At 38.5% G+C, this 23,160-nt stretch overlaps 2 protein-coding genes and 1 non-coding gene across 5 annotated transcripts; 1 reads left to right on the forward strand and 2 right to left on the reverse strand.

Annotated features, from left to right (window-relative positions):
* Positions 1-578: 578 nt before the first annotated feature.
* Positions 579-9,517, reverse strand: LOC145906301 (laccase-like). Of its 2 annotated transcripts, none has more exons than XM_082993716.1 (14): positions 9,377-9,517; positions 8,133-8,317; positions 7,582-7,683; positions 7,063-7,194; positions 6,598-6,794; positions 6,097-6,243; positions 5,276-5,480; positions 4,763-5,013; positions 4,498-4,594; positions 4,174-4,315; positions 3,480-3,634; positions 2,470-2,575; positions 2,328-2,412; positions 579-1,659 (listed from the first exon to the last, which is right to left on the reverse strand). In XM_082993716.1, the coding sequence occupies exons 1-14, from the start codon at positions 9,432-9,434 to the stop codon at positions 1,545-1,547; spliced, it is 1,977 nt and encodes a 658-aa protein (XP_082849842.1). In that variant the 5' UTR covers positions 9,435-9,517; the 3' UTR covers positions 579-1,544. The 2 variants fall into 2 exon arrangements, with proteins under 2 accessions (XP_082849842.1, XP_082849841.1); XM_082993715.1 differs by lacking the exon at positions 9,377-9,517 and adding an exon at positions 8,643-8,759.
* A 1,174-nt stretch (positions 9,518-10,691) lies between these two features.
* Trnat-ggu (transfer RNA threonine (anticodon GGU)) lies at positions 10,692-10,765 on the forward strand. Its single transcript has one exon. It is a non-coding gene; the product is annotated as a tRNA-Thr (tRNA).
* Positions 10,766-11,644: 879 nt separating this feature from the next.
* Positions 11,645-23,160, reverse strand: LOC145905877 (multicopper oxidase mco-like). 2 transcript variants are annotated; one of them, XM_082993192.1, is made up of 14 exons: positions 22,906-23,160; positions 22,497-22,681; positions 22,102-22,203; positions 21,675-21,806; positions 21,201-21,397; positions 20,762-20,908; positions 20,446-20,650; positions 19,932-20,182; positions 19,673-19,769; positions 19,455-19,596; positions 18,729-18,877; positions 17,744-17,849; positions 17,605-17,686; positions 15,730-16,930 (listed from the first exon to the last, which is right to left on the reverse strand). In XM_082993192.1, the coding sequence occupies exons 1-14, from the start codon at positions 22,979-22,981 to the stop codon at positions 16,816-16,818; spliced, it is 1,986 nt and encodes a 661-aa protein (XP_082849318.1). In that variant the 5' UTR covers positions 22,982-23,160; the 3' UTR covers positions 15,730-16,815. The 2 variants fall into 2 exon arrangements, with proteins under 2 accessions (XP_082849319.1, XP_082849318.1); XM_082993193.1 differs by lacking the exons at positions 15,730-16,930; positions 17,605-17,686; positions 17,744-17,849; positions 18,729-18,877 and adding exons at positions 11,645-12,786; positions 13,554-13,708 and having other exon boundaries at positions 22,906-23,157.

Consider the following 23,160-nt stretch of genomic DNA (forward strand, 5'->3'; position numbering starts at 1 on the left):
TTTAAGTACAAGCATGCACGATATTGTAAACTTGGTAAACAGGATTTTATTTGATTTACGATTGGCTATTCTGCGGTCGTGACGTGCGTTATGTTTGTACGAAAAGGGTGGTGAACAAGTCTGCAATCTGTGCAGTTATGCAAACATTGTGACGTAGCATTCTTCTGGGGGTTTACATGAGGTGTTGTTGCACATGATACAGGGAAACTAACAGGCAAGGGATCTCATATTATTCTGTTGGTGTGACACAGACCTGTCCAAGGACGAAGGTTTAAACCTCATTAAAGGCGAGACTGTGGGTTTCAATTCTGTTACGGCTATTGTGCCGTCTATACAAAACGCAAGTGATGATAAGAAGGCCTGCGTTCCTATATACAAATTGCACTTCTGTAAAAGGCAAACAGTAGTTTTTGTGTGTGAACTCTTCAGATGTTCACAAAACGAGTTATGGGCATGCTTAAGGTATTGGCGTTCCTTTTCTGGGTTAATCCTTTGGCTTTTTTCTATAACCTGACGATGTTTCTGAACAGAATATGTTTCATATGTCAGAAATCCTTCAAATTTGAAATCGTTGAGCTCGTTGTAAGTTTATTTTTTATGTGAATTTAATGCAATGTACACAATGCAGATTAAATACGGGAATGAAATTTGCGGCAAGATGATGCCCAAAATTTCGTAGAACTCGTTGCTTTCCCATCGATGTTCTTACCTTATTCTATGACACAATATTGCAAAACCACATGGATGCGTGATAAAACAACGGCACACTTATTTAAACAACCACACAAAATATTGTTCAGACAAAAAAAATTAAACAAGGTCCAAAATACACAAGTTGAAAATCCTGTAAGAGGCAACCGATGCATTCCATACTGTATCTGGCGGTTCAAAAGTGATTACTTGCTTGTTACGTATTTTACGTTACATAGCAACGTTTGCATTCATGGAAATATGAACTATGGTCATAAAAGCCGGTTTCGTTATCAACGTCTGGAATCTCTTTCCATGGATTTTTTGTGTTAAGGCATTTTAGGTAGCGTCATGTCCAGCATCTCATTTCAAAATGTATAGCAACGGTTGCTTTCTCACGTGATTTGATCTCGTTGCTAGTTTCAACGCAACAGCTGTGTTTTCATGTGATTGTATTGGCCAGCTTAAATGTGACGCCTTAGAGAAGTCTTTCATTGTTTTTGTTTAAGTGTCCGTCTTTTGTTAACTGTTTGCTGACCGTTAGTCCTTCTTTTCAAAATCGTTCGTTCGCTTTGTTTCTCTCCGGTTTTAAATAATGAAACTTTCCGTGTGCGTTCAGCTGAGGCGGAGCGGGGCAGCGCAGCTGTACTGTGCTCTAGTTCGTAAATTTACTCAGTTTGGAGTTGGTATTATTGCGCATGTTAATTTCGTATCCAAAATTGTTCATGGTAAATAAATATTGGTGTAGTGTTTGCATCGAGAGTTAATTAAGTCAGGTTAGGAAAACACAACAATTAGAACTCACGTGCAATCTAATGTCAAATGCGCTAATCAAATAGGATTTCCATCGATCATCAACAATATTGTGACCTGATTGGAGACGCCACTTTGTAATGATGGGTCTGGTTTCTGCGATGGCGGTAGATCAAACCCAAGGGAATTAAGAATAATAGCATTAAGAGCCATAATCTGTAAACAAATAGATCAGATAAAAGCAACGGAGGTACACATGTGTACTGCAGTTGGCTTCGGTAACAAAAAAAGGGGGGGATTTGAGGATCGGCAGCTAAAACACAAGAAGGAAATTTACGCGACCCCAAAATACGTTTGATGATCTCATTTGAATCACTCAGTATTTTTATTTTATTGATAAGTAACAATTGTACCAAGATTTTTTTATGCGAATATCCGAAATCATGCAATAAACGGTGCATATTGCGAACTGAGGGACTATTGTACCCTTATTGTACCCTTTGTTATGGGACCCATCTCGGAAAAAAGGTGTTTTTTGATTGTCCGGTTTTATGGACTTTACATTGTGCTATAACCAACTTTTCCTAACGTTTTCAGACAATAACAATCCTTGTCAGGGATATTGCACTACAGCTATTAGACTTAGACTACCCAGTGAAAGTAAGCCTAGAACGTGATAAATTAATCGAGAAAGTGATAAATAATTAAATTGGTATCCTTTACTATCTTAATATGATCAATAGCATTTTAGCTTTGGCTTTCCTATTCAGACTCATCAACTCAAAGATATCCATTTTTGATTTTTTGATCGAAATACTGTGCTCCAATTCCTTCTTGTCTCAATGCTTTGACTTTTTTGAAAAGTCTCATTCTAGTCAACTTACTTGTTCCATCCTTCTGGAGGGCTTCCGCACTGACCAGGAAGGGCGTTTCCTGACTTCGGATTTACGTTTGTTTTGTCTCCCTCTTCTACAAAGACAGCATAGAAATGTTATTTTTTTAGCTTCATTTTCTTTTGAATCTTACCAGGATCAATGATGTCGACCAACAGCATCATTCCGAAGTCCTCGTGACGTAAAAAGTGACAATGGATGACCACGATGTCAGTAAACTTGTGAACCATAAACTGGATCTGAAAGTGGGAGGTAGGTTGTCCGTCAATTTTCCCCATTTCGTTTTTACGTAGCTGACAATTCGCGAGACATGGAATGTGAGTACAAACGTTTGGAGTAATAAGTGGAAATTAACCATTCATTGGGTTTCTAGTGGCACAATTTACCCACAATCGTATTTTGGTGTAATCCATTTTAATTATGAGTATAAAGAGACTGGCCCATATTGGTATTAACACTGTCATGTTAAAATAAGACGTTTCGACAAAAACTTATGTCATCATCAGTTTGACTGACGCGATTGGTGTAGCTCCATCAGTATTGGTGTAGCCTTATCTGTGACGTCGGTCAGGTCTGCTCCTTATAATGATGGAGCTACACCAATCGCGTCAGTCAAACTGATGATGACATAAGTTTTTGCCGAAACGTCTTCTTTTAAACATGACAGTGTTAATAACAATATGGGCCAGTCTCTTTATACTCAGAATTATGAGAAAACCCGTGAGTTGTGTTCCCATTTTAATTAATTCTGGGAATCATTCCCCATTCTGTTGCAACTTGCCCTAACGATTTCCACCGTATGTGTAAATTTGTCACAAATCACAGTAACGCAGACTTTGCTCTTTCTACTTTCCCCATGTTTTTGCTAGGCTTCAACCCGTTGTACATGGCAGGTTTTCAGTTGTGTACAGGGCGTGTGATGAGGTAATGGTGAGCCATTTTATTTTGACCCACTTCTTGTGTTGTTTCAAAAACACTGAGGATGCTTGTTACAAAAGCGAAATATATTTGTCTTACATACCAAGACTGATAGATTTTGGCATGAAATTAACGTTTCTGTAACTGGTGGAATTCAAATCAAATAATGTATACAAAAGTTAGTTTTAGCGTCGTTAAGCCGAAAACTTCTTTTATCGTATATACCGTAATGTTGGATAGCGGGGGTACCATCAGAGTGTCCCTGTACTCCCCAGGTAGAGAATACCCAACTGTTCCAGGCACGTCTTTGTCCCATATCTCCTCGTGTGGATAGGATAGAAGTGTGTCGTCTCCTGGCACTTCGTCCTTGTATTTTTCATCTGCATTATAAACATTGTTATTCATATCGTGCATAAATTCGTAGTATGTTTGTCCAAGGATGTCACATCGTCTTTGTTTTTTTAGGTTGGATCGTTATTTCTGAACGCTAACCTTTCAGATAAAATATATTTTTCATTTTTCTGGCAGGCCTTTATCTTTTGTGTTGTTTGGTCGTTGTTTTTGCTACAAAAATGTCTTTTTCGACATGATTTGTGTGACATTTTATTTTATGATAAGGTCAATTCATACTCCTTTTCAATCGTCCATATCGATTGTTCGTATCCTATAGCAACCAAAGGCGTCTAGTGCCAATATATGTGTACATACTACGGAGGTTAACCCAATCATTGCAATTGTGAGCAAGTTTGTGGGCACTGGTGACAAAGTATCAGCCGTATTTGTTATAACAGACTAAAGTGCTTTTCTGGAAATTCCAATGACGTTGTACTGGAAAATTAACTAATTCCTGGTTTATTTGTTTCTTTGGGGAATCTGCGCTAAACCTAAATTTAAATTTGGTGAGGAACGAGTTATTTACCGTAAAGTTCGTGTTGATAGTCACACGTGCGGTTGTCCATTGACGTGTCTTGGGAAAATAAAATCCAAGGTTGCTTTGGGAACTTTTTATTCGATTTTACTGTCTGTCCAACAGGTCCTGTATATGGTTCATATCCAACAATCTAACAATAATACAACATGTGCTCGTCATCGTTGATATTATTTATCAAGTAGTCTGTTAGTTTTTTTCATTTAACATGAATTTAAAATTCGGTCTTGGCAGACAGGTAGGACCTGATGACAATGTGTAGCACGTGTTTAAAGCCAATTACTTCCTGCCTAAAAAACTCCATCAGGATCTTACTTTAAAGTGATTGACGTGTATGTGAATAGGATGACCTTCTTTAGGCACTGTGTTCAAAAAGTTCCACTGGACGGTTTCATTGACATTTACAAGGTGTCTGTAAATAAAGGTTTCATTTGTGCTTGTTTAACAACTTTGGTTTGAACATGTTGGGTTTGTTTCTTACATATTCACGCTGGTGATAAAACCTTTTCCACACTCTAGATCCGTTAATTTAAAACGACATTCAAACAATAGATAAGTCAAATATTTATCCATTCCTCACCTAAAGTAATGTTCCCCTGCAAATCGTTCACGATTCAAAGTCAACTGAGGGCCGATCTCTATACTGAAAGTAGTGGTTAGAGTTGTGTTTGTGGTGAAGTTGACGTATTCAGGTCTCGTGGGCAGTGGTACGTTGCCGATGCTGAATGGTTGGACTGGTCCTGTCACTTTTAAAGTGAGAAGTGTTCCGTTGAATCTTCTTGTAGCCGTTCCTGTTGAGTTGTTGTCAATTTCTGAAGGTATGGACCTGACCTGTGTGGTAATAATTGGTTTTGTTTTGGTGTTTACGCATGCATGTTCGCAAACTGCCAGAAAAACTTGATTGTTAGCCTCAAACGTTACAAATATGAAAAACAAAGCGTCAAAGAAAATGTAATGTACTGCAATGTACAAATTAAACCTTAAGAAGTTTATATGTGACTGGACGTAAGCCAAATGCACAATATTTATTTCAATATTACTGGTGCAACCTGGACGTGTGTATAGTAAAACAAATCTTTATGATAAAACCCACCACATATGTTCCTGGTGCGTTACAACGAACCAACCAATCAGCTCGACCTCCTGGCACTATTAGGGTTTTATTCTGTCTGGGAACACGTGGTCGATCGAGGTAAACTCCGTCCAAAGCTACTTCAAGATACTCGCAGTCGTGTTGTTCGGTGTCGATGTTCACCATTTCCAACTCTAGGATTGGGCTTCCTCCGGCGTTCACCATTCTTCAAAAAAAAACTTTTTCTTTTTCCACTAATCAAACTCATTTGGTACTGCGGACACCATTTTTCGCTTGCCGCCGGTGAATACCCATTTAGGGAACACCCTTTTGGCGATGTTTCCCGACTGAAGGAAAAAATGTTCCAAGAAAATCGAAAATTAAATCTTTACGTTGCATTATTTCGTTACCTTTTTCTTGCGATTCTCTCACGTGTCATGTGTCACGCTATGTTCGCATCATTCGATTTACTACGAATAAAGAGCAAGCACGCCACAACGTTGCATTATTTCGTTGTCGTCGCGGAGCCGTTTCTTTAAAAGCGTGCTGAATCAAGTGGGGCACAAAAAAGGAAAACGGCTTAGAATTATTCCTTGCGCCCCGGTTTGAAAGCCCCAGTTTAACTCGTGCATTTGAATGTTCGATGGGCTCCTCAACCTACATGTAGACTCTGGATCGTAACCTATGTTTTGATCGCAAATGTAATTTTGTGAACTCTAAACAAAATGGCTTTTATGACATTTCGGCATTGCTTTACGAGGTGTTTTAAAAATGTAAAAGGGTGAGAAGAGTTATTTCTTGTATATCAAAAAGCAAAATTTTGTACCTGAATGGTTACTTACCTAAATCTTTTCATTTGACCAGTTGGCATGGATAGAACGGGGTTAAGTAGCCCGTTGGTTGTAAAAATATCTATTCCGCTCGTATTATTCAACCAGGCTTCCAAATTTTCGTTATTGGGTGGACAGCCTTCTCTTGTTGGTATGATTCTAAAAATATTATTTAAATTGAATAATTCCCTGTCCACAAAGAATGTTGTTATATGGCATTTCTTTGTGCAGTGAGCGGCTGATAGTGAACACTATTTCGACCTGCTTGGTTTCATCAGTGTAGCTGGTAATGAGCATGGTCTTGTCGGATAACTAACCGTGACTTTTCCACTTTTGGGTTCATTTCACTACGTGGATCCGTTGGGTACAAAAATAGGTCAAAACTCTGTGTGTATCTTACTGATCACTGTGGCTCATTGGCTTTTGCCGAAGGGTTTATATGTTGCAATGCGTAAAGGTATGTTACCAAAATCACAGTATGTGGATATAAACTTTTTTGGCCCCAAGTCGCACCTGCGTACAGTGTCGTTATAAGCGTTTTGAATTCCGACGTAGGGGTCGGTGGAGTTATGTGCATAAAGCAGGGTTGACTGGAACATCAACTGAACGTCGTGGTCGCAATTGAAGGGACAAGTAACGGCCTTCAGTTTTTCGCTTATTGTATGCTCATCGTCTTGTACAATAAGCATTCCCGCCATACCACTATTCACCTGAGCATAATAACTGCCTTCAGTTTAGTTTGTTTTTCAACCACTGAAAAATATACGTCTGCACTAAGTAAGTAAAATATCTTTTGTAAATATAAGTGTTTAGGATAGTGTCCGGGGCGTAGTGGGCACTTGTTTGGTTTCTTAAATGCCCCAAAACAGCATTCAGATATAACACAATTTGTTGCTTGTATCACGTAACTGTAAGGCTCCTTTGACTTGTTATTTTAGCTATATGACCTATTCGGCAGTTTTTCACGATAACCAATACCTGTAAGATGGTTGAACCATGTAGATGTGGATGGTACCAGTAAGTTCCTGCAGGTTGGTCGTCTTCAAACTTGTATGAATACAAATAACTCTGACCAGGTTTGATACGCATCAGCACATTGTCACCGGGAACCTACAAGTTATAATATAATATAATCGCGGCTAAGGTTAAAGTTTTCTTAATGTTCTTAAAATGTCCTTTGATGCAGAAATGGTATACATTTAATATAACTGGTTTAACTTTTAAATTCCAATTTTTAACAGAACTAATATTTCCATATTTCACTCATATCAGGCTTAAAATTTAGCAGTTGGTTTTCTGCCTTGGTTAAGGATATGGTTATTGGTGCATTCTAACTTTTGCTTGTAGAATTGCTGTTGGGAAATGATCTATTGGTGTTCGCTGAACCTCACAAATCAGAAAAAGTTGTGTTGATGTGCTAAACTTACTAGGGGATCTATACGCCACAATGGCGGATTATGTATACAAGCCATAGAAGAAATTTGCACAGTTTTGTACCTTTGAGTCAATGTGCAAGCCGTGCAAATGTAGATTGGTGCTGTCTGGAAATCTGTTTTCGTTTAACTTCCCACCCTTGTCAGCTGTGTCCAAGTGATTCTCCTGAAGCAATAAATTGTTTTTACTACATGTAATCTACCTAACCAGCAGCACTTCTGTCACGTGACACAAGTTAACCTTTGCGCATTGGTTTAACTTCCCACCCTTTGGAGGACAGAAAGTTGTTCTAGTAACATTTAAATTTGATTCTCTTGTATTGAAAAATAAAAAAATAATGCGATTTTTTGTAATTAAGATAAGAATGTAAATTTTCCACGTGCTAACTTGAGGACACCAAAACCCCTTTAAATTGTGTTTTAATTACTATGCTTCGGTACAGCTGTAGAGATAGCGCTTTTTTATACTCCGTTGTATGCAAATACGTTACCCTAATTCTTTTGTTGCGTTTAAGAGCACAAGTCACCAAAGCATTCTCTTTATTCCTGTCTCTCAGGTTGTAAACTTTTGCACGTACGCAATTGTGAGTAATTTTAGTGACAATTTCCTTATACCAGTAATATTTCCAGGTGATCTCCTTGCTTAACCATGATCGTGGGGCCGGTTATTCTCTGATTGTAAGTACGACGTTGGATGGTTAACCAATCTACGATTAAGTTTCCCTTTTCAGCACGTAGATTGACTTTCCACTTTGTGTGGGTGGAGTTGAGTGGTGTTGGTTCATCAAACGATTCACCACCTACAGCGATAAACATTCTGATTAAAAGCGCAAGTTGATAAATTAAATATTCAACACGCACCGAATACAATACATAAGGCATGAAAATACAAAATACACAGCATGAAGTGTTGGATAAGTTGGATTTCTAAGTTGGTGCCAATTAATCACCAGGCTTCAAAGGTTAATTGTGTTGGTTTTAGGGAGGAGGAAGATATCTAGTATATTTGCGTTGCCAAAAACAAACATCGATGCACATCCGCCAATAGGAAGGCTTTCGTCGATATGTTGTCTGATGGGATTTATAACTTATCAATGTTTTTCTGGAAACAGTTTAGCTACAAACCTCTCAAAGTGCAATCTTGAGCAATTAAAATGGTGATAAGATTCTGAAGCAGCAAAACAAACTTTAAAATTTCCATGTTGCAACTCAAACAAAACCACAAAAATGCTACTTAAACCTGTGTTATTGAGCATAGAACATTCTTTGGTATTTTAATTTATACAAATTCGTTTTGTACAAGAGTCTTTCATTGAATACAAAGGAGTAAACGTGTTATGGGGTGCATATCACACATTTTATCTTAATCGGGAGTAAAGTTAAAAATTCGAGCCTACAGTCTAGGTCAACTCGAGCCTACAGTCAAGGATGCTAAAACGATGACCCCGAACCTGAAAGCTTAAGTTCAAGTTTACAACTTCATTGTTGTTTGTCGTTTCGCTCAAGTAACGCTGTACGCTTCATCTTTTGACCACCTCGCAAACACGAGGTTTTGTCCGGGATTTGACAAATACTGTCTGTGCGAGTTAACTGCCACAATGAGAAAAAAAACCATGGTGGTTGTCTTTATATTGCATAACTAGCTATCGGACATTTTCGAAACAATGTGGAAAATACATATCATGATTACAATCTTCTGTGCATATCAGGCTCAGTATTATAAGTTATCTTATCCTTACCTTCTTTGTTCTGTTCCTTAATGTCATATATCTTAATTATTAAAAATCTAGTATAGTTGTCTTAATTGACAGCTCATGATATAAACAAGCCTGTAGCAAAACCGCAACACCAAAACTGACTTTTGATTGATATTTTTATGAGCAAGGCGATGACGTTAAAATCTCTTCCGGATGCCATATCACAATTCGCAATACTTCTGTAGTTGCCTGACAATATTTCTCCGTGCTGACTGTTTATCAAGCCTCTGTTTCACGCCTTTCTGGCCCAAGAGGAACCGATACTTTTGGATGAAAGTTGTCCCCGTCAACGCTATGGTTGGCTTGCTGTGAATGTACTCACCAGTCACAGCCATTTGAATGCCTCTGATGCCCAACAGCGGAACGAACGCATAGGTTGCGTTACTAAGGTGGTGCTCATAGTTGTGGTGGCTGTTTTGAAAAGCGCAAGTCCATTGTGCCCTTTGATGAAAGTTTAGAGCTGCGGGTCAAATTACTGTAGTGGAGGTAAATAAATCATTTTAGGTCACTTTTGGGCACGTTATATACACGTTGATAGCTGTAAGCTATTCGCTGATTTTTCAACTGCAACGGACGATGGAATTGTTTTCTTAATATCGTCCGTGATAGCAGTTATTACTTCGTAAAGCGAATCATTTGTCTTTTAAACTGTTATCAAGCTGTTGTACGCAATAAGTTTCTTAGGAAGATTCCGCACCAACCATTGTGTAGGCGTTTGTATCGGGATACAACAAGCTTCACAATTCCTGGAAGGCGCAAACACTTGTGTATTATAAGCAATGTGGAGCCAATAATATGAAATTGTGTATAAGCTGCAGACAGATGGCCACTGTTTCGACCTAAAAGGTCTCTACAGTGCAGCTGGTGTGACTATCAGACGACTTTGCTTACCAAACGGCCAAGCAAAGACTTCCACTTTGTGGTGACTATACAGTCTTTGTGGTGACACCAGCTGCACTGATGAGACCTTTTAGGTCGAAACAGTGGCCATCTGTCTGCAGCTTATACACAACTTGTGTATTATTTTCATGAGCAGGGATTGGTCAAGTGCCACTAACAGTTGCACATCTCCTCGTCTTCGTAATAAACTGAGTTCTCCAAGAGTATCTGGATTAATATCAAGCTTGATTTTTCAAATCTTGCTCCGACTTGTCAGGAAAAAGTGGCTGATCCAGCTAGGCTGCATTGCCTGGGCTGCAAAGCCTGAAAACCTCATGATCGCGATACGTTAGCTGTGATCGCCAAGCAAGGACATGCGCAGTGGGGCGATCCTGCCTATCATGCCATTGCATGAAATATTACTGCGTTATCTGATACGGTGGTAGAGATCCCCTACGTATATGTGAAGGTTGCCTGGCAAGTTGTGCGCTTGCGCACCAGTGTACCTTGGCCACAATATACCCCGTGAAACCACTGAGCTCCTGTAGCTCAGTTGGTAGAGCGTTGGGCCTGGTTAGCCCAGGGTCGTGAGTTCAAACCTCACCGGGAGCTTGATTTTTCAAATCTTGCTCCGACTTGTCAGGAAAAAGTGGCTGATCCAGCTAGGCTGCATTGCCTGGGCTGCAAAGCCTGAAAACCTCATGATCGCGATACGTTAGCTGTGATCGCCAAGCAAGGACCTGCGCAGTGGGGCGATCCTGCCTATCATGCCATTGCATGAAATATTACTGCGTTAGAATAATAGGTTGTTTCAATTTTGATTCCGAATTGCATCACAATATAATGAAATGAATTTAACTGTCACACACTGTTATTTAAGTTTAGGTTGGTGGAAGCTGATTGGCCGGTTTAGTCACATGATGTCATGAAACACTCGGGATAATATAATTTAAGTACAAGCATGCACGATATTGTAAACTTGGTAAACAGGATATTATTTGATTTACGATTGGCTATTCTGTGTTCGTGACGTGCGTTATGTTTGTACGAAAAGGGTGGTAATCAAGTCTGCAATCTGTGCATTTATACAAACATTGTGATGTAGCATTCTTCTGGGGTTTACATGAGGTGTTGTTGCACATGATACAGGGAAACTGACAAGAGAGGGATCTCATATTACTTTGTTGGTGTGACACAGACCTGTCCAAGGACGAAGGTTTAAACCTCATTAAAAGCGAGACTGTGGGTTTCAATTCTGTTACGGCTATTGTGCCGTCTATACAAAAAGCAAGTGACGATAAGAAGGCCTGCGTCCCTATATACAAACTGCACTGATGTAAAAGGCAAACAGTTGTTTTTTTGTGTGTGAACTCTTCAGATGTTCACAAAGCGAGTTATGGGCATACTTGAGGTATTGGCGTTCCTTTTCTGTGTTAATCCTTTGGCTTTTTTATATAACCTGACGATGTTTCTGAACAGAATATGTTTCATATGTAAGAAATCCTTCAAATTAGAAATCGTTGAACTCGTTGTAAGATTATTTTTTACGTGAATTTAATGCTATGTACACAATGCAGATTAAATACGGGAATGAAATTTGCGGCAAGTTGATGCCGCAAATTTCGTAGAACTCGTTGCGTTACCATCGATGTTCTTACATCATTCTTCGACACAATATTGCAAAACCACATGGATGCGTGATAAAACAACGGCACATTTATTTAAACAACCACACAAAATAGTGTTCAGACAAACAAAAATTTAAACAAGGTCCAAAATACACAAGTTAAAAATCCAGTGCGAGGCAATCGATACATTCCACACTGTATCTGGCGGTTCAAAAGTGATTACTTGCTTGTTACGTATTTTACGTTACATAGCAACGTTTACATTCATGGAAATATGAACTATGGTCACATAACAGCCAGTTTCGTCATCAACGTCTGGAATCTCTTTCCATGGGTTTTTTGTGTTAAGGCATTTTAGGTAGCGTCTTGTCCAGTATCTCATTTCAAAATGTATAGCAACGGTTGCTTTCTCACGTGATTTGATCTCGTTGCTAGTTTCTACGCAACAGCTGTGTTTTTATGTGATTTTATTGGCCAGCTTAAATGTGACGCCTTAGAGAAGTCTTTCATTGTTTTTGTTTAAGTGTCCATCTTTTGTTAACTGTTTGCTGACCGTTAGTCCTTCTTTTCAAAATCGTTTGTTCGCTTTGTTTCTCTCCGGTTTTAAATAATGAAACTTTCCGTGTGCGTTCAGCTGAGGCGGAGCGGGGTAGCGCAGCTGTACTGTGCTCTACTCAGTTCGTAAATTCACTCAGTTTGGGGTTGGTATAATTGCGCATGTTAATTTCGTATCCAAAATTGTTCATGGTAAATAAATATTGGTGTAGTGTTTGCATCGAGAGTTAATTAAGTCAGGTTAGGAAAACAGAACAATTAGAACTCACGTGCGATCTAATGTCAAATGCGCTAATCAAATAGGATTTCCATCGATCATATATAATATGCTATGGTGACCTGATTCGAGACGCCAATTTCTGATGTTGGGTTTTGCTGCAATGGCGGTAGATTAAATAATAGATGATCAAACCCAAGGGAATTGAGAGTAATAGCATTAAGAGCCATAATCTGTAAACAAATAGATCAGATAAAAGCAACGGAGGTACACATGTGTACTGCAGTTGGCTTTGGTAACAAAAAATATTAACACTGTCATGTTAAAATAAGACGTTTCGACAAAAACTTATGTCATCATCAGTTTGACTGACGCGATTGGTGTAGCTCCATCATTATTGGTGTAGCCTTATCTGTGATGTCGGTCAGGTCAGCTCCTTATAATGATGGAGCTACACCAATCGCGTCAGTCAAACTGATGATGACATAAGTTTTTGCCGAAACGTCTTCTTTTAAACATGACAGTGTTAATAACAATATGGGCCAGTCTCTTTATACTCAGAATTATGAGAAAACCCGTGAGTTGTGTTCCCATTTTAATTAATTCTGGGAATCATTCCCCATTCTGTTGCAACTTGCCCTAACGATTTCCACCGTATGTGTAAATTTGTCACAAATCACAGTAACGCAGACTTTGCTCTTTCTACCTTCCCCATGTTTTTGCTAGGCTTCAACCCGTTGTACATGGCAGGTTTTCGGTTGTGTACAGGGCGTGTGATGAGGTAATGGTGAGCCATTTTATTTTGACCCACTTCTTGTGTTGTTTTTAAAACACTGAGGATGCTTGTTACAAAAGCGAAATATATTTGTCTTACATACCAAGACTGATAGATTTTGGCATGAAATTAACGTTTCTGTAACTGGTGGAATTCAAATCAAATAATGTATACAAAAGTTAGTTTTAGCGTCGTCAAGCCGAAAACTTCTTTTATCGTATATACCGTAATGTTGGATAGCGGGGGTACCATCAGAGTGTCCCTGTACTCCCCAGGTAGAGAATACCCAACTGTTCCAGGCACGTCTTTGTCCCATATCTCCTCGTGTGGATAGGATAGAAGTGTGTCGTCTCCTGGCACTTCGTCCTTGTATTTTTCATCTGCATTATAAACATTGTTATTCATATCGTGCATAAATTCGTAGTATGTTTGTCCAAGGAAGTCACAAGGTCTTTGTTTTTTTAGGTTGGATCGTTATTTCTGAACGCTAACCAAGTTTAATAAGCACCCCTTCAAATTGTGTTTTCATGAATAGTTTTTGGTAGAGCAGCAGAAATACCGCTTTTAAGCAAGTTTAATATCCCTGTTGTGTGCAAATAAGCTAATTTGACTATTTTGTTGCGTGCACTAGTGACTAAAGCATCCTCTTTACTCCTATCTCTCAGGTTGTAAATTTTTCTTGTACGCAATTGTGAGTAATTTTAGTGAAAATTCCATATACCAGTATTATTTCCAAATGATCGCCCTGCTTGACCATAATCGTGGGGCCGGGTATTCTCTGGTTGTAAGTACGACGTTGTGTGGTGAACCAGTCTACGTTTAAGTTTCCATTTTCAGCACGCAGAAAGACTTTCCACTTTGTGTTGGTGGATTTGAGTGGTATTGGATGCCTAAACGGTGCACCACCTACAACGATAAACACTTGGATTAAAAACGTAAGAATACTTGTGACATGAAAATACAAAATTCACAGCCTGGAGAGTTGGATAAGTTAGGCGATTGGATTTCTATGTTGGTTCATCACCGGGCATCAAAGATTAACGGTGTTGGTTTTATGGTAGAGAAAGGTTTCCACTAGATTGGCGTTGCCATAAACAAACATCGATACACATTCGCGAATAGCTACAAACCTCTCATCGTGCAATCTTGAGCAATCACAACGGTGATAAGATTCTGAAGCAGTGAAACAAACTTTAAACTCTTCATATTGCAACTCAAACAAAGCTACAAAAATGCTACTTCAACCTGTTCAAGTGAGCATATAACATACTTTGGTATGTAAATTAATACAAAACCCGTTTTGTACACAAGCTTCTGACATTAAATACGCAGAAGTAAACGTGTTATGAAGTGCATATCCCACTTTATCTTAATCGGTACAAAGAAGCCTTCAAGCACAAACCACTCGACTTGCCTTCAGTTCGCGAACTACCTGAAGAATTGTCAGTTAACACTAAAACCCCTATACCTACAACATTAAGTGACATTTGCAAGTACCACTGGTTACTCATATTTTAGTCTACAGTCAAGGTTGAACTAGATCAAATTTCGCAACGCCATCGTCATGCGTCGTTTCGCTCGATTAACACCGCATACTTTAGCTCTGTACCACTTCGCAAACTCCACCCGTTGTCCAAGGTTTGGCAAATATTTTATGTGTTTCGCTATGTTTGACCAGCTATGATGCATTTTCGTAACATATAGTTGATACAAATCATGATTATATTCTTTTGTGTGTGCCAGTCTCCCTGCGTACGAGTTATCTTATTCCTAATTTAGTTGTTTTGAATCTTGCCATATAACTGAAGTATTCAAATTCATGGTAGCCTTAATTGAATGTTAATGACATACTTATGTACAGGCCACTGGTGGAAAGGCGCAACACCAAGAATGACTTTTGATTGCTAGTTTTATGAGCAAGCCAATGACACGAAAATCTTTCCCGGATGCCACATCACAATTAGCAATGTTTCTACAGTTACCCGGCAAAATTTCACCATCGTTGACTATTTATCAAGCCTCTGTTTCACGACTTTCTGGCCCAAAAGGAACCGATACTTTTGGGTAAAAGTTGTCCCCGTCACGTTATGGTTGGCTTGCTGTGAATGTATTCTCCAGTCACAGTCATTTTAAATCCCACTGCTGCCCAATTAGTATAGGGGAGGGCAGACAGACAGAAAGCTAACAGCCGATTTCCAACTGCAATGGGCGATGGAATTGTTTTGTTTATATCGTCCGTGATTGCAATTATTACTTCGTAAGCGATTCATTTCGCTTTTAAACTGTTATCAAGCTGTTGTACGAAATAAGTTTGTTGGCAATATTCCTCACCAACCATCTCCTCGTCTTCGTAATAAACTCAGTTCTCCAAAGGGTATCTGGATTAATATTGTATTCACAAATCTCAACGATTGATTTGACTTGTAAGACTTCGGCATAGCGGAACATAGCGTTGGTGTCAATATAATAATTGGTTGTTCCAATTTTGATTTCGAATTGCATCACAATATAATTAAATATATTTTGCCGGTTTAGTCACATGATGTCATGAAACACTCGGGATAATATACCTTAAGTACAAGCATGCACGATATTGTAAACGTGGTAAACAGGATGTTATGTGATTTATGTTATCGGTGGGCGATTGGCTATTCTGCTGTCATAACGTGCGTTATGTTTGTACGAAAAGGGTGGTAAACAAGTCTGCAATCTGTGCATTTATGCAAACATTGTGACGTAGCATTCTTCTGGGGTTTACATGAGGTGTTGTTGCACATGATACAGGGAAACTGACAGGAGAGGGATCTCATATTACTTTGTTGGTGTGACACAGACCTGTCCAGGGACCAAGGTTTAAACCTCATGAAAAGCGAGACTGTGGGTTTCTTTTCAAAAATCAAGAGATGATAAAAAGGCCTACGTCCCTGTATACAAATTGCACTGATAAGGCAAACAGTTTTTTGTGTGTGTGTCTGTGAACTCTAAATTATGGGTATGCAGATTTAAATATAAGTTATGGGTATTACGTGAATTTAATGCAATGTACACAATGCAGATTAAATACGGGAATGAAATTTGCGGCAAGATGATGCCCAAAATTTCGTAGAACTTGTTGCTTTCCCATCGATGTTCTTACATCATTCTTTGACACAATATTGCAAAACCACATGGATGCGTGATAAAACAAATGCACACTTATTTAAACAACCACCTAAAATAGTGTTCAGACTAACAAAATTAAACAAGGTCCAAAATACACAAGTTAAAAATCCAGTGCGAGGCAATCGATACATTCCATACTGTATCTGGCGGTTCAAAAGTGATTACTTGCTTGTTACGTATTTTACGTTACATAGCAACGTTTGCATTCATGGAAATATGAACTATGGTCACATAAAAGCCAGTTTCGTCATCAACGTCTGGAATCTCTTTCCATGGGTTTTTTGTGTTATGGCATTTTAGGTAGCGTCTTGTCCAGCATCTCATTTCAAAATGTATAGTGACGACCCGTTTCTTTTAATTTCCCCGGTTTGTAATCATTGCTTTTATGGCAGTAGATCAAACCCAAGGGAATTAGGAGTAATAGCATTAAGAGCCATAATCTGTAAACAAATAGATCAGATAAAAGCAACGGAGGTGCACATGTGTACTGCAGTTGGCTTTGGTAACAAAAAAAGGGAGGATTTGAGGATCGGCAGCTAAAAACACAAGAAGGAAATTTACGCGATCCCAAAATACGTTTGATGATCTGATTTGAATCACTCAGTATTTTTATTTTATTGATAAGTAACAATTGTACCAAGATTTTTTTATGCGAATATCCGAAATCATGCAATAAACGGTGCATATTGCGAACTGAGGGACTAATGTACCCTTGTACCCTTTGTTATGGGACCCATCTCGGAAAAAAGGTGCTTCATTTTTTATTGTCCGGTTTTATGGACTTTACATTGTGCTATAACCAACTTTTCCTAACGTTTGCAGACAATAAAAATCCTTGTCAGGGATATTGCACCACAGTATGTTATTAGACTTAGACTACCCAGTGAAAGTAAGCCTAGAACGTGATAAATTAATCGAGAAAGTGATAAATAATTAAATTGGTATCCTTTACTATCTTAATATGATCAATAGCATTTTAGCTTTGGCCTTCCTATTCAGACTCATCAACTCAAAGATATCCTTTTTTGATTTTTTGATCGAAATACTGTGCTCCTATTTCTTCTTGTCTCAATGCTTTGACTTTTTAAAAAAAGTCTCATTCTAGTCAACTTACTTGTTCCATCCTGGAAGGCTTCCGCACTGACCAAGAAGCGCGTTTCCTGACTTCGGATTTACGTTTGTTTTGTCTCCCTCTTCTATAAAGACAGCACAGAAATGTTATTTTTTTAGCTTCATTTTCTTTTGAATCTTACCAGGATCAATGATGTCGACCAACAGCATCATTCCGAAGTCCTCGTGACGTAAAAAGTGACAATGGATGACCACGATGTCAGTAAACTTGTGAACCATAAACTGGATCTGAAAGTGGGAGGTAGGTTGTCCGTCAATTTTCCCCATTCCGTTTTTACGTAGCTGACAATTAGCGAGACATGGAATGTGAGTACAACTAGAAAGCCATTCATTGGGTTTCTAGTGGCACAATTTACCCACAATCGTATTTTATCCATTTTAATTATGAGTATAAAGAAACTGGCCCATATTGTTATTAACACTGTCATGTTAAAATAAGACGTTTCGACAAAAACTTATGTCATCATCAGTTTGACTGACGCGATTGGTGTAGCTCCATCATTATTGGTGTAGCCTTATCTGTGACGTCGGTCAGGTCAGCTCCTTATAATGATGGAGCTACACCAATCGCGTCATTTAAACTGATGATGACATAAGTTTTTGCCGAAACGTCTTCTTTTAAACATGACAGTGTTAATAACAATATGGGCCAGTCTCTTTATATTCAGAATTATGAGAAAACCCGTGAGTTGTGTTCCCATTTTAATTAATTCTGGGAATCATTCCCCATTCTGTTGCAACTTGCCCTAACGATTTCCACCGTATGTGTAAATTTGTCACAAATCACAGTAACGCAGACTTTGCTCTTTCTACCTTCCCCATGTTTTTGCTAGGCTTCCACCCGTTGTACATGGCAGGTTTTCAGTTGTGTACAGGGCGTGTGGTGAGGTAGTGGTGAGCCATTTTATTTTGACCCACTTCTTGTGTTGTTTTTAAAACACTGAGGATGCTTGTTACAAAAGCGAAATATATTTGTCTTACATACCAAGACTGATAGATTTTGGCATGAAATTAACGTTTCTGTAACTGGTGGAATTCAAATCAAATAATGTATACAAAAGTTAGTTTTACCGTCGTTAAGCCGAAAATTTCTTTTATCGTATATACCGTAATGTTGGATAGCGGGGGTACCATCAGAGTGTCCCTGTACTCCCCAGGTAGAGAATACCCAACTGTTCCAGGCACGTCTTTGTCCCATATCTCCTCGTGTGGATAGGATAGAAGTGTGTCATCTCCTGGCACTTCGTATTTTTCATCTGCATTATAAACATTGTTATTCATATCGTGCATAAATTCGTAGTATGTTTGTCCAAGCATGTCACATCGTCTTTGTTTTTTTAGGTTGGATCGTTATTTCTGAACGCTAACCTTTCAGATAAAATATATTTTTCATTTTTCTGGCAGGCCTTTATCTTTTGTGTTGTTGGTCGTTGTTTTTGCTACAAAAATGTCTTTTTCGACATGATTTGTGTAACATTTCCTGTGTAACCACCAACATTTAAAAAAGTCACACACATTTTATTTTATGATAAGGTCAATTCATACTCCTTTTCAATCATCCATATCGATTGTTAATATCCAATAGCAACCAAAGGCGTCTAGTGCCAATATATGTGTACATACTACGGAGGTAAACCCAATCATTGCAATTGTGAGCAAGTTTGTGGGCACTGGTGACAAAGTCTCAGTTGTATTTGTAATAACAGACTAAAGTGCGTTTTTGGAAATTCCATGATGTTGTGCATTAAAATTAACTGATTCCTGGTTTATTTGTTTCTTTGGGGAATCTGCGCTAATCCTAAATTTAAATTTGGTGAGGAACGAGTTATTTACCGTAAAGTTCGTGTTGGTAGTAGCACACGCGGTCGTCCGATGACGTGTCTTGGGAAAATAAAATCCAAGGTTGCTTTGGGAACTTTTCGTTCGATTGTATTGTCTGTCCAACTGGTCCTGTATATGGTTCATATCCAACAATCTAGCAATAATACAAACGTGTTTGTCATCATTGATATTATTTATCAAGTAATCTGTAAACTCCATCAAGATCTTACTTTAAAGTGATTGACGTGTATGTGAATAGGATGACCTTCTTTCGGAACTGTGTTCAAAAAGTTCCACTGGACGATTTCGTTGACATTTAGAAGGTGTCTGTAAATAAAGTTTTGCTTATTTAAATACTTTGGTTTGAACATATTGGGTTTGCTTTATACATTTTCATGCTGGTGAAAAACCGCTTTCCCCTCTCTAGATCTGTTAATTTTAAAACGACATTCAAACAATAAATAAGTCAAACTTTTATCCATTCGTCACCTAAAGTAATGTTCCCCTGCAAATCGTTCGCGATTCAAAGTCAACTGAGGTCCGATCTCTATACTGAAAGTAGTGGTTAGATCTGTCTTTGTGGCAAAGTTGACGTATTCAGGTCTCGTGGGCAGCGGTACGTTGCCGATGCTGAATGGTTGGACTGGTCCTGTCACTTTCAATGTGAGAAGTGTTCCGTTGAATCTTCTTGTAGCTGTTCCTGTTGAGTTGTTGTCAACTTCTAAGGGTATGGATCTGACCTGTGTGGTAACAATTGTTTTTTTTTTGGTGTTCACAAATCCACCTTCGCAAACTGTCTCAAAAATTTGAATATTTTGCCTCAAATGTTACAAATATAAAAAAACAAAGCGTTGTAATGTATTGTAAAGTAGAAATTAACCCATGAGACTTTTACACGCGACTTGAATGCCGACCATAAGCCTAATACACTATATTTATTTCATTATTACTGGTGAAACCTGGACATGTGTACAGTAAAACAAGTGCTAATATTAAAACCCACCACGTACGTTCCTGGTGCGTTGCAACGAACCAACCAATCAGCTCTACCTCCTGGCACTATTAGGGTTTTCATCTGTCTGGGAACACGTGGTCGATCGAGGTAAACTCCGTCTAAAGCTATTTCCATATATTCGCAGTCGTGTTGTTCGGTGTCAATCTTCACCAATTCCAATTCTAGAATTGGGCTTCCCCCGGCGTTCACCATTCTTCGAAAATAAAGTTCGTGTTTTCTTTGTACGAAATTGACAATTAATTTAGTCTGCGAGTTATTTCTCATATATCCGAAAGCAACATTTTGTAGCTGAATGGTTACGTACCTAAATCTTTTCATTTGACCAGTTGGCATGGATAGAACAGGGTTAATTTGCCCGTTGGTTGTGAAACTGTTCAATCCGCTTGAATACGTCAACCAATCCTCAAAGTTTTCGTTATTGGGTGGACAGCCTGCTTTTTTTGATAGGAGTCTAAAAATGTCATTTAAATTTGATCCAATGTGCAAAATATAATGATTTTCACAATATTTCCTGGTCAAGAACATTTTCAACTAGTAACGAACATGCTGGTTTTGTCGGTTAACTAACCATGTAAAGCCTTTTAAAACGTCGATCCGTTGGGTAAACAAACTAGATCACACATTGCGCACTGTCTGCAGCTATTACGGATCGTTACGGCACAGGTGCAAAGGCTTCATTTGTTGCAAATGGTATGTTGCAATTTACCACTATCACTATCTGTTTTTCAGCCTCCAAGTCTTACCTGCGTACAGTATCGTCATAGTCGTTTTGAATTCCAACGTAAGGGTCGGTGGAGTCATTTGCATAAAGCAGGGTTGACTGGAACATCAACTGAACGTCGTGGGCGCAATTGAAGGGACAACTAACCGTTTTCAGTTCATCGCTTATTTTTTGCTCATCATCTTGTACTATAAGCATACCGGCCATACCACTATTCACCTGAGCATAATAACTGCCTTTAGTTTAGTTTGCTTACCAAACACAATAAAATAAACGTCTGCATTAAGAAAATCTTTGTAGGTATAAGTGTATGGTAAAGTACGGTGTAGTGGGCGATCCGTTTCTTATAAATGCAAACGACACAGCATTCAAATATGACAGATTTTATGCCATTACTTTGACCGTTTATAAAAGTATCGCCTATTTATGAACTCCTTTCTACTTGTTATCTCAGCCATATGTTAAAGTTTGGTTGATTTATCACGGTAACCAATACCTGTAAGATGGTTGAACCATGTAGATGTGGATGGTACCAGTAAGTTCCTGCAGGTTGGTCGTTTTCAATCTTGTACGAATACACATAACTTTGACCAGGTTTGATACGTATTAAAACGTTGTCACCGGGAACCTGCAAGTTTCAACCGTTGAACATTTAAATACCAATCTTTAACAGAAATAATGTTTTAATATTTCACTTGTATCATCAAAAATTTGGCAGTTGGTTTTCTGTTCTGTTGTGGAAATGGTTGTTGTGTATTATAACTTTTACTTGTAGAATTGTTGATGAGAAATCATGTATTGATATTCGAAAACCTTTAAATCAGAAAAAATTGTCTGCATGTGCTAAACTTACTAGAGGATATTTACGCCGCAATGGTGGATTGTAAATACAAGCAGTACAAGATATTTGTATTGTTTTATACCTTTGAGTCAATATGCAGACCGTGCAAATGTAGGTTGGTGCTGTCTGGAAATCTGTTTTCGTTTAACTTCCCACCCTTGTCAGCTGTATCCAAGTAATTCTCCTGTATTGACAAATCAAAAAATAATGTTTGTGATTAAGGTAAGAATGTAAATTTTCCACGTGCTAAGTTGAGGACGCACCCCTTCAAATTGTGTTTTCATGAATAGTTTTTGGTAGAGCAACAGAAATACCGCTTTTAAGCAAGTTTAATATCCCCGTTGTATGCAAATAAGCCAATTTAACTATTTTGTTGCGTGCACTAGTGACTAAAACATTCTCTTTACTCCTATCTCTCTGGTTGTACATTTTGCTCGTACGCAATTGTGAGTAATTTTAGTGACAATTTCCATATACCAGTAATATTTCCAGGTGATCGCCCTGCTTGACCATGATCGTGGGGCCGGGTACTCTATTATTGTAAGTACGACGTTGAGTGGATAACCAGTCTAGGTTTAAGTTTCCATTTACAGCACGCAGATTGACTTTCCACTTTGTGTTGGTTGATTTGAATTGCATTGGATGCCTAAACCGTGCACCACCTACAGCGATAAACACTTGGATTAAAAACGTAAGAATACTTGTGACATGAAAATACAAAATTCACAGCCTGGAGAGTTGGATAAGTTAGGCGATTGGATTTCTATGTTGGTTCATCACCGGGCATCAAAGGTTAACGGTGTTGGTTTTATGGTAGAGAAAGGTTTCCACTAGATTGGCGTTGCCATAAACAAACATCGATACACATTCGAGAATAGCTACAAACCTCTCATCGTGCAATCTTGAGCAATCACAACGGTGATAAGATTCTGAAGCAGTGAAACAAACTTTAAACTCTTCATATTGCAACTCAAACAAAGCTACAAAAATGCTACTTCAACCAAGTGAGCATATAACATACTTTGGTATGTAAATTAATACAAAACCCGTTTTGTACACAAGCTTCTGACATTAAATACGCAGAAGTAAACGTGTTATGAAGTGCATATCCCACTTTATCTTAATCGGTACAAAGAAGCCT

The sequence above is a fragment of the Ascidia mentula genome, chromosome 6, assembly GCF_947561715.1.
Source record: "Ascidia mentula chromosome 6, kaAscMent1.1, whole genome shotgun sequence".
Lineage (NCBI taxonomy): Eukaryota > Metazoa > Chordata > Ascidiacea > Phlebobranchia > Ascidiidae > Ascidia > Ascidia mentula.

What these genes read in the sequence shown, in the direction of transcription:
- LOC145906301 (XM_082993715.1), bottom strand. Translation starts at nt 8,718, where the DNA reads ATGGAAATTTTAAAGTTTGTTTTGCTGCTTCAGAATCTTATCACCATT. An exon ending in TCAAGATTGCACTTTGAGAG is followed by an intron (nt 8,318 to 8,642) that starts GTTTGTAGCTAA and finishes TTATCGCTGTAG; the next exon opens with GTGGTGAATCGTTTGATGAA. An exon ending in ACGCACCAGGAACATATGTG is followed by an intron (nt 5,014 to 5,275) that starts GTGGGTTTTATC and finishes ATTACCACACAG; the next exon opens with GTCAGGTCCATACCTTCAGA.
- LOC145905877 (XM_082993192.1), bottom strand. Translation starts at nt 22,981, where the DNA reads ATGAAGAGTTTAAAGTTTGTTTCACTGCTTCAGAATCTTATCACCGTT. An exon ending in GTCTGCATATTGACTCAAAG is followed by an intron (nt 21,807 to 22,101) that starts GTATAAAACAAT and finishes TGAAACTTGCAG; the next exon opens with GTTCCCGGTGACAACGTTTT. An exon ending in TATGACGATACTGTACGCAG is followed by an intron (nt 20,909 to 21,200) that starts GTAAGACTTGGA and finishes TGACATTTTTAG; the next exon opens with ACTCCTATCAAAAAAAGCAG.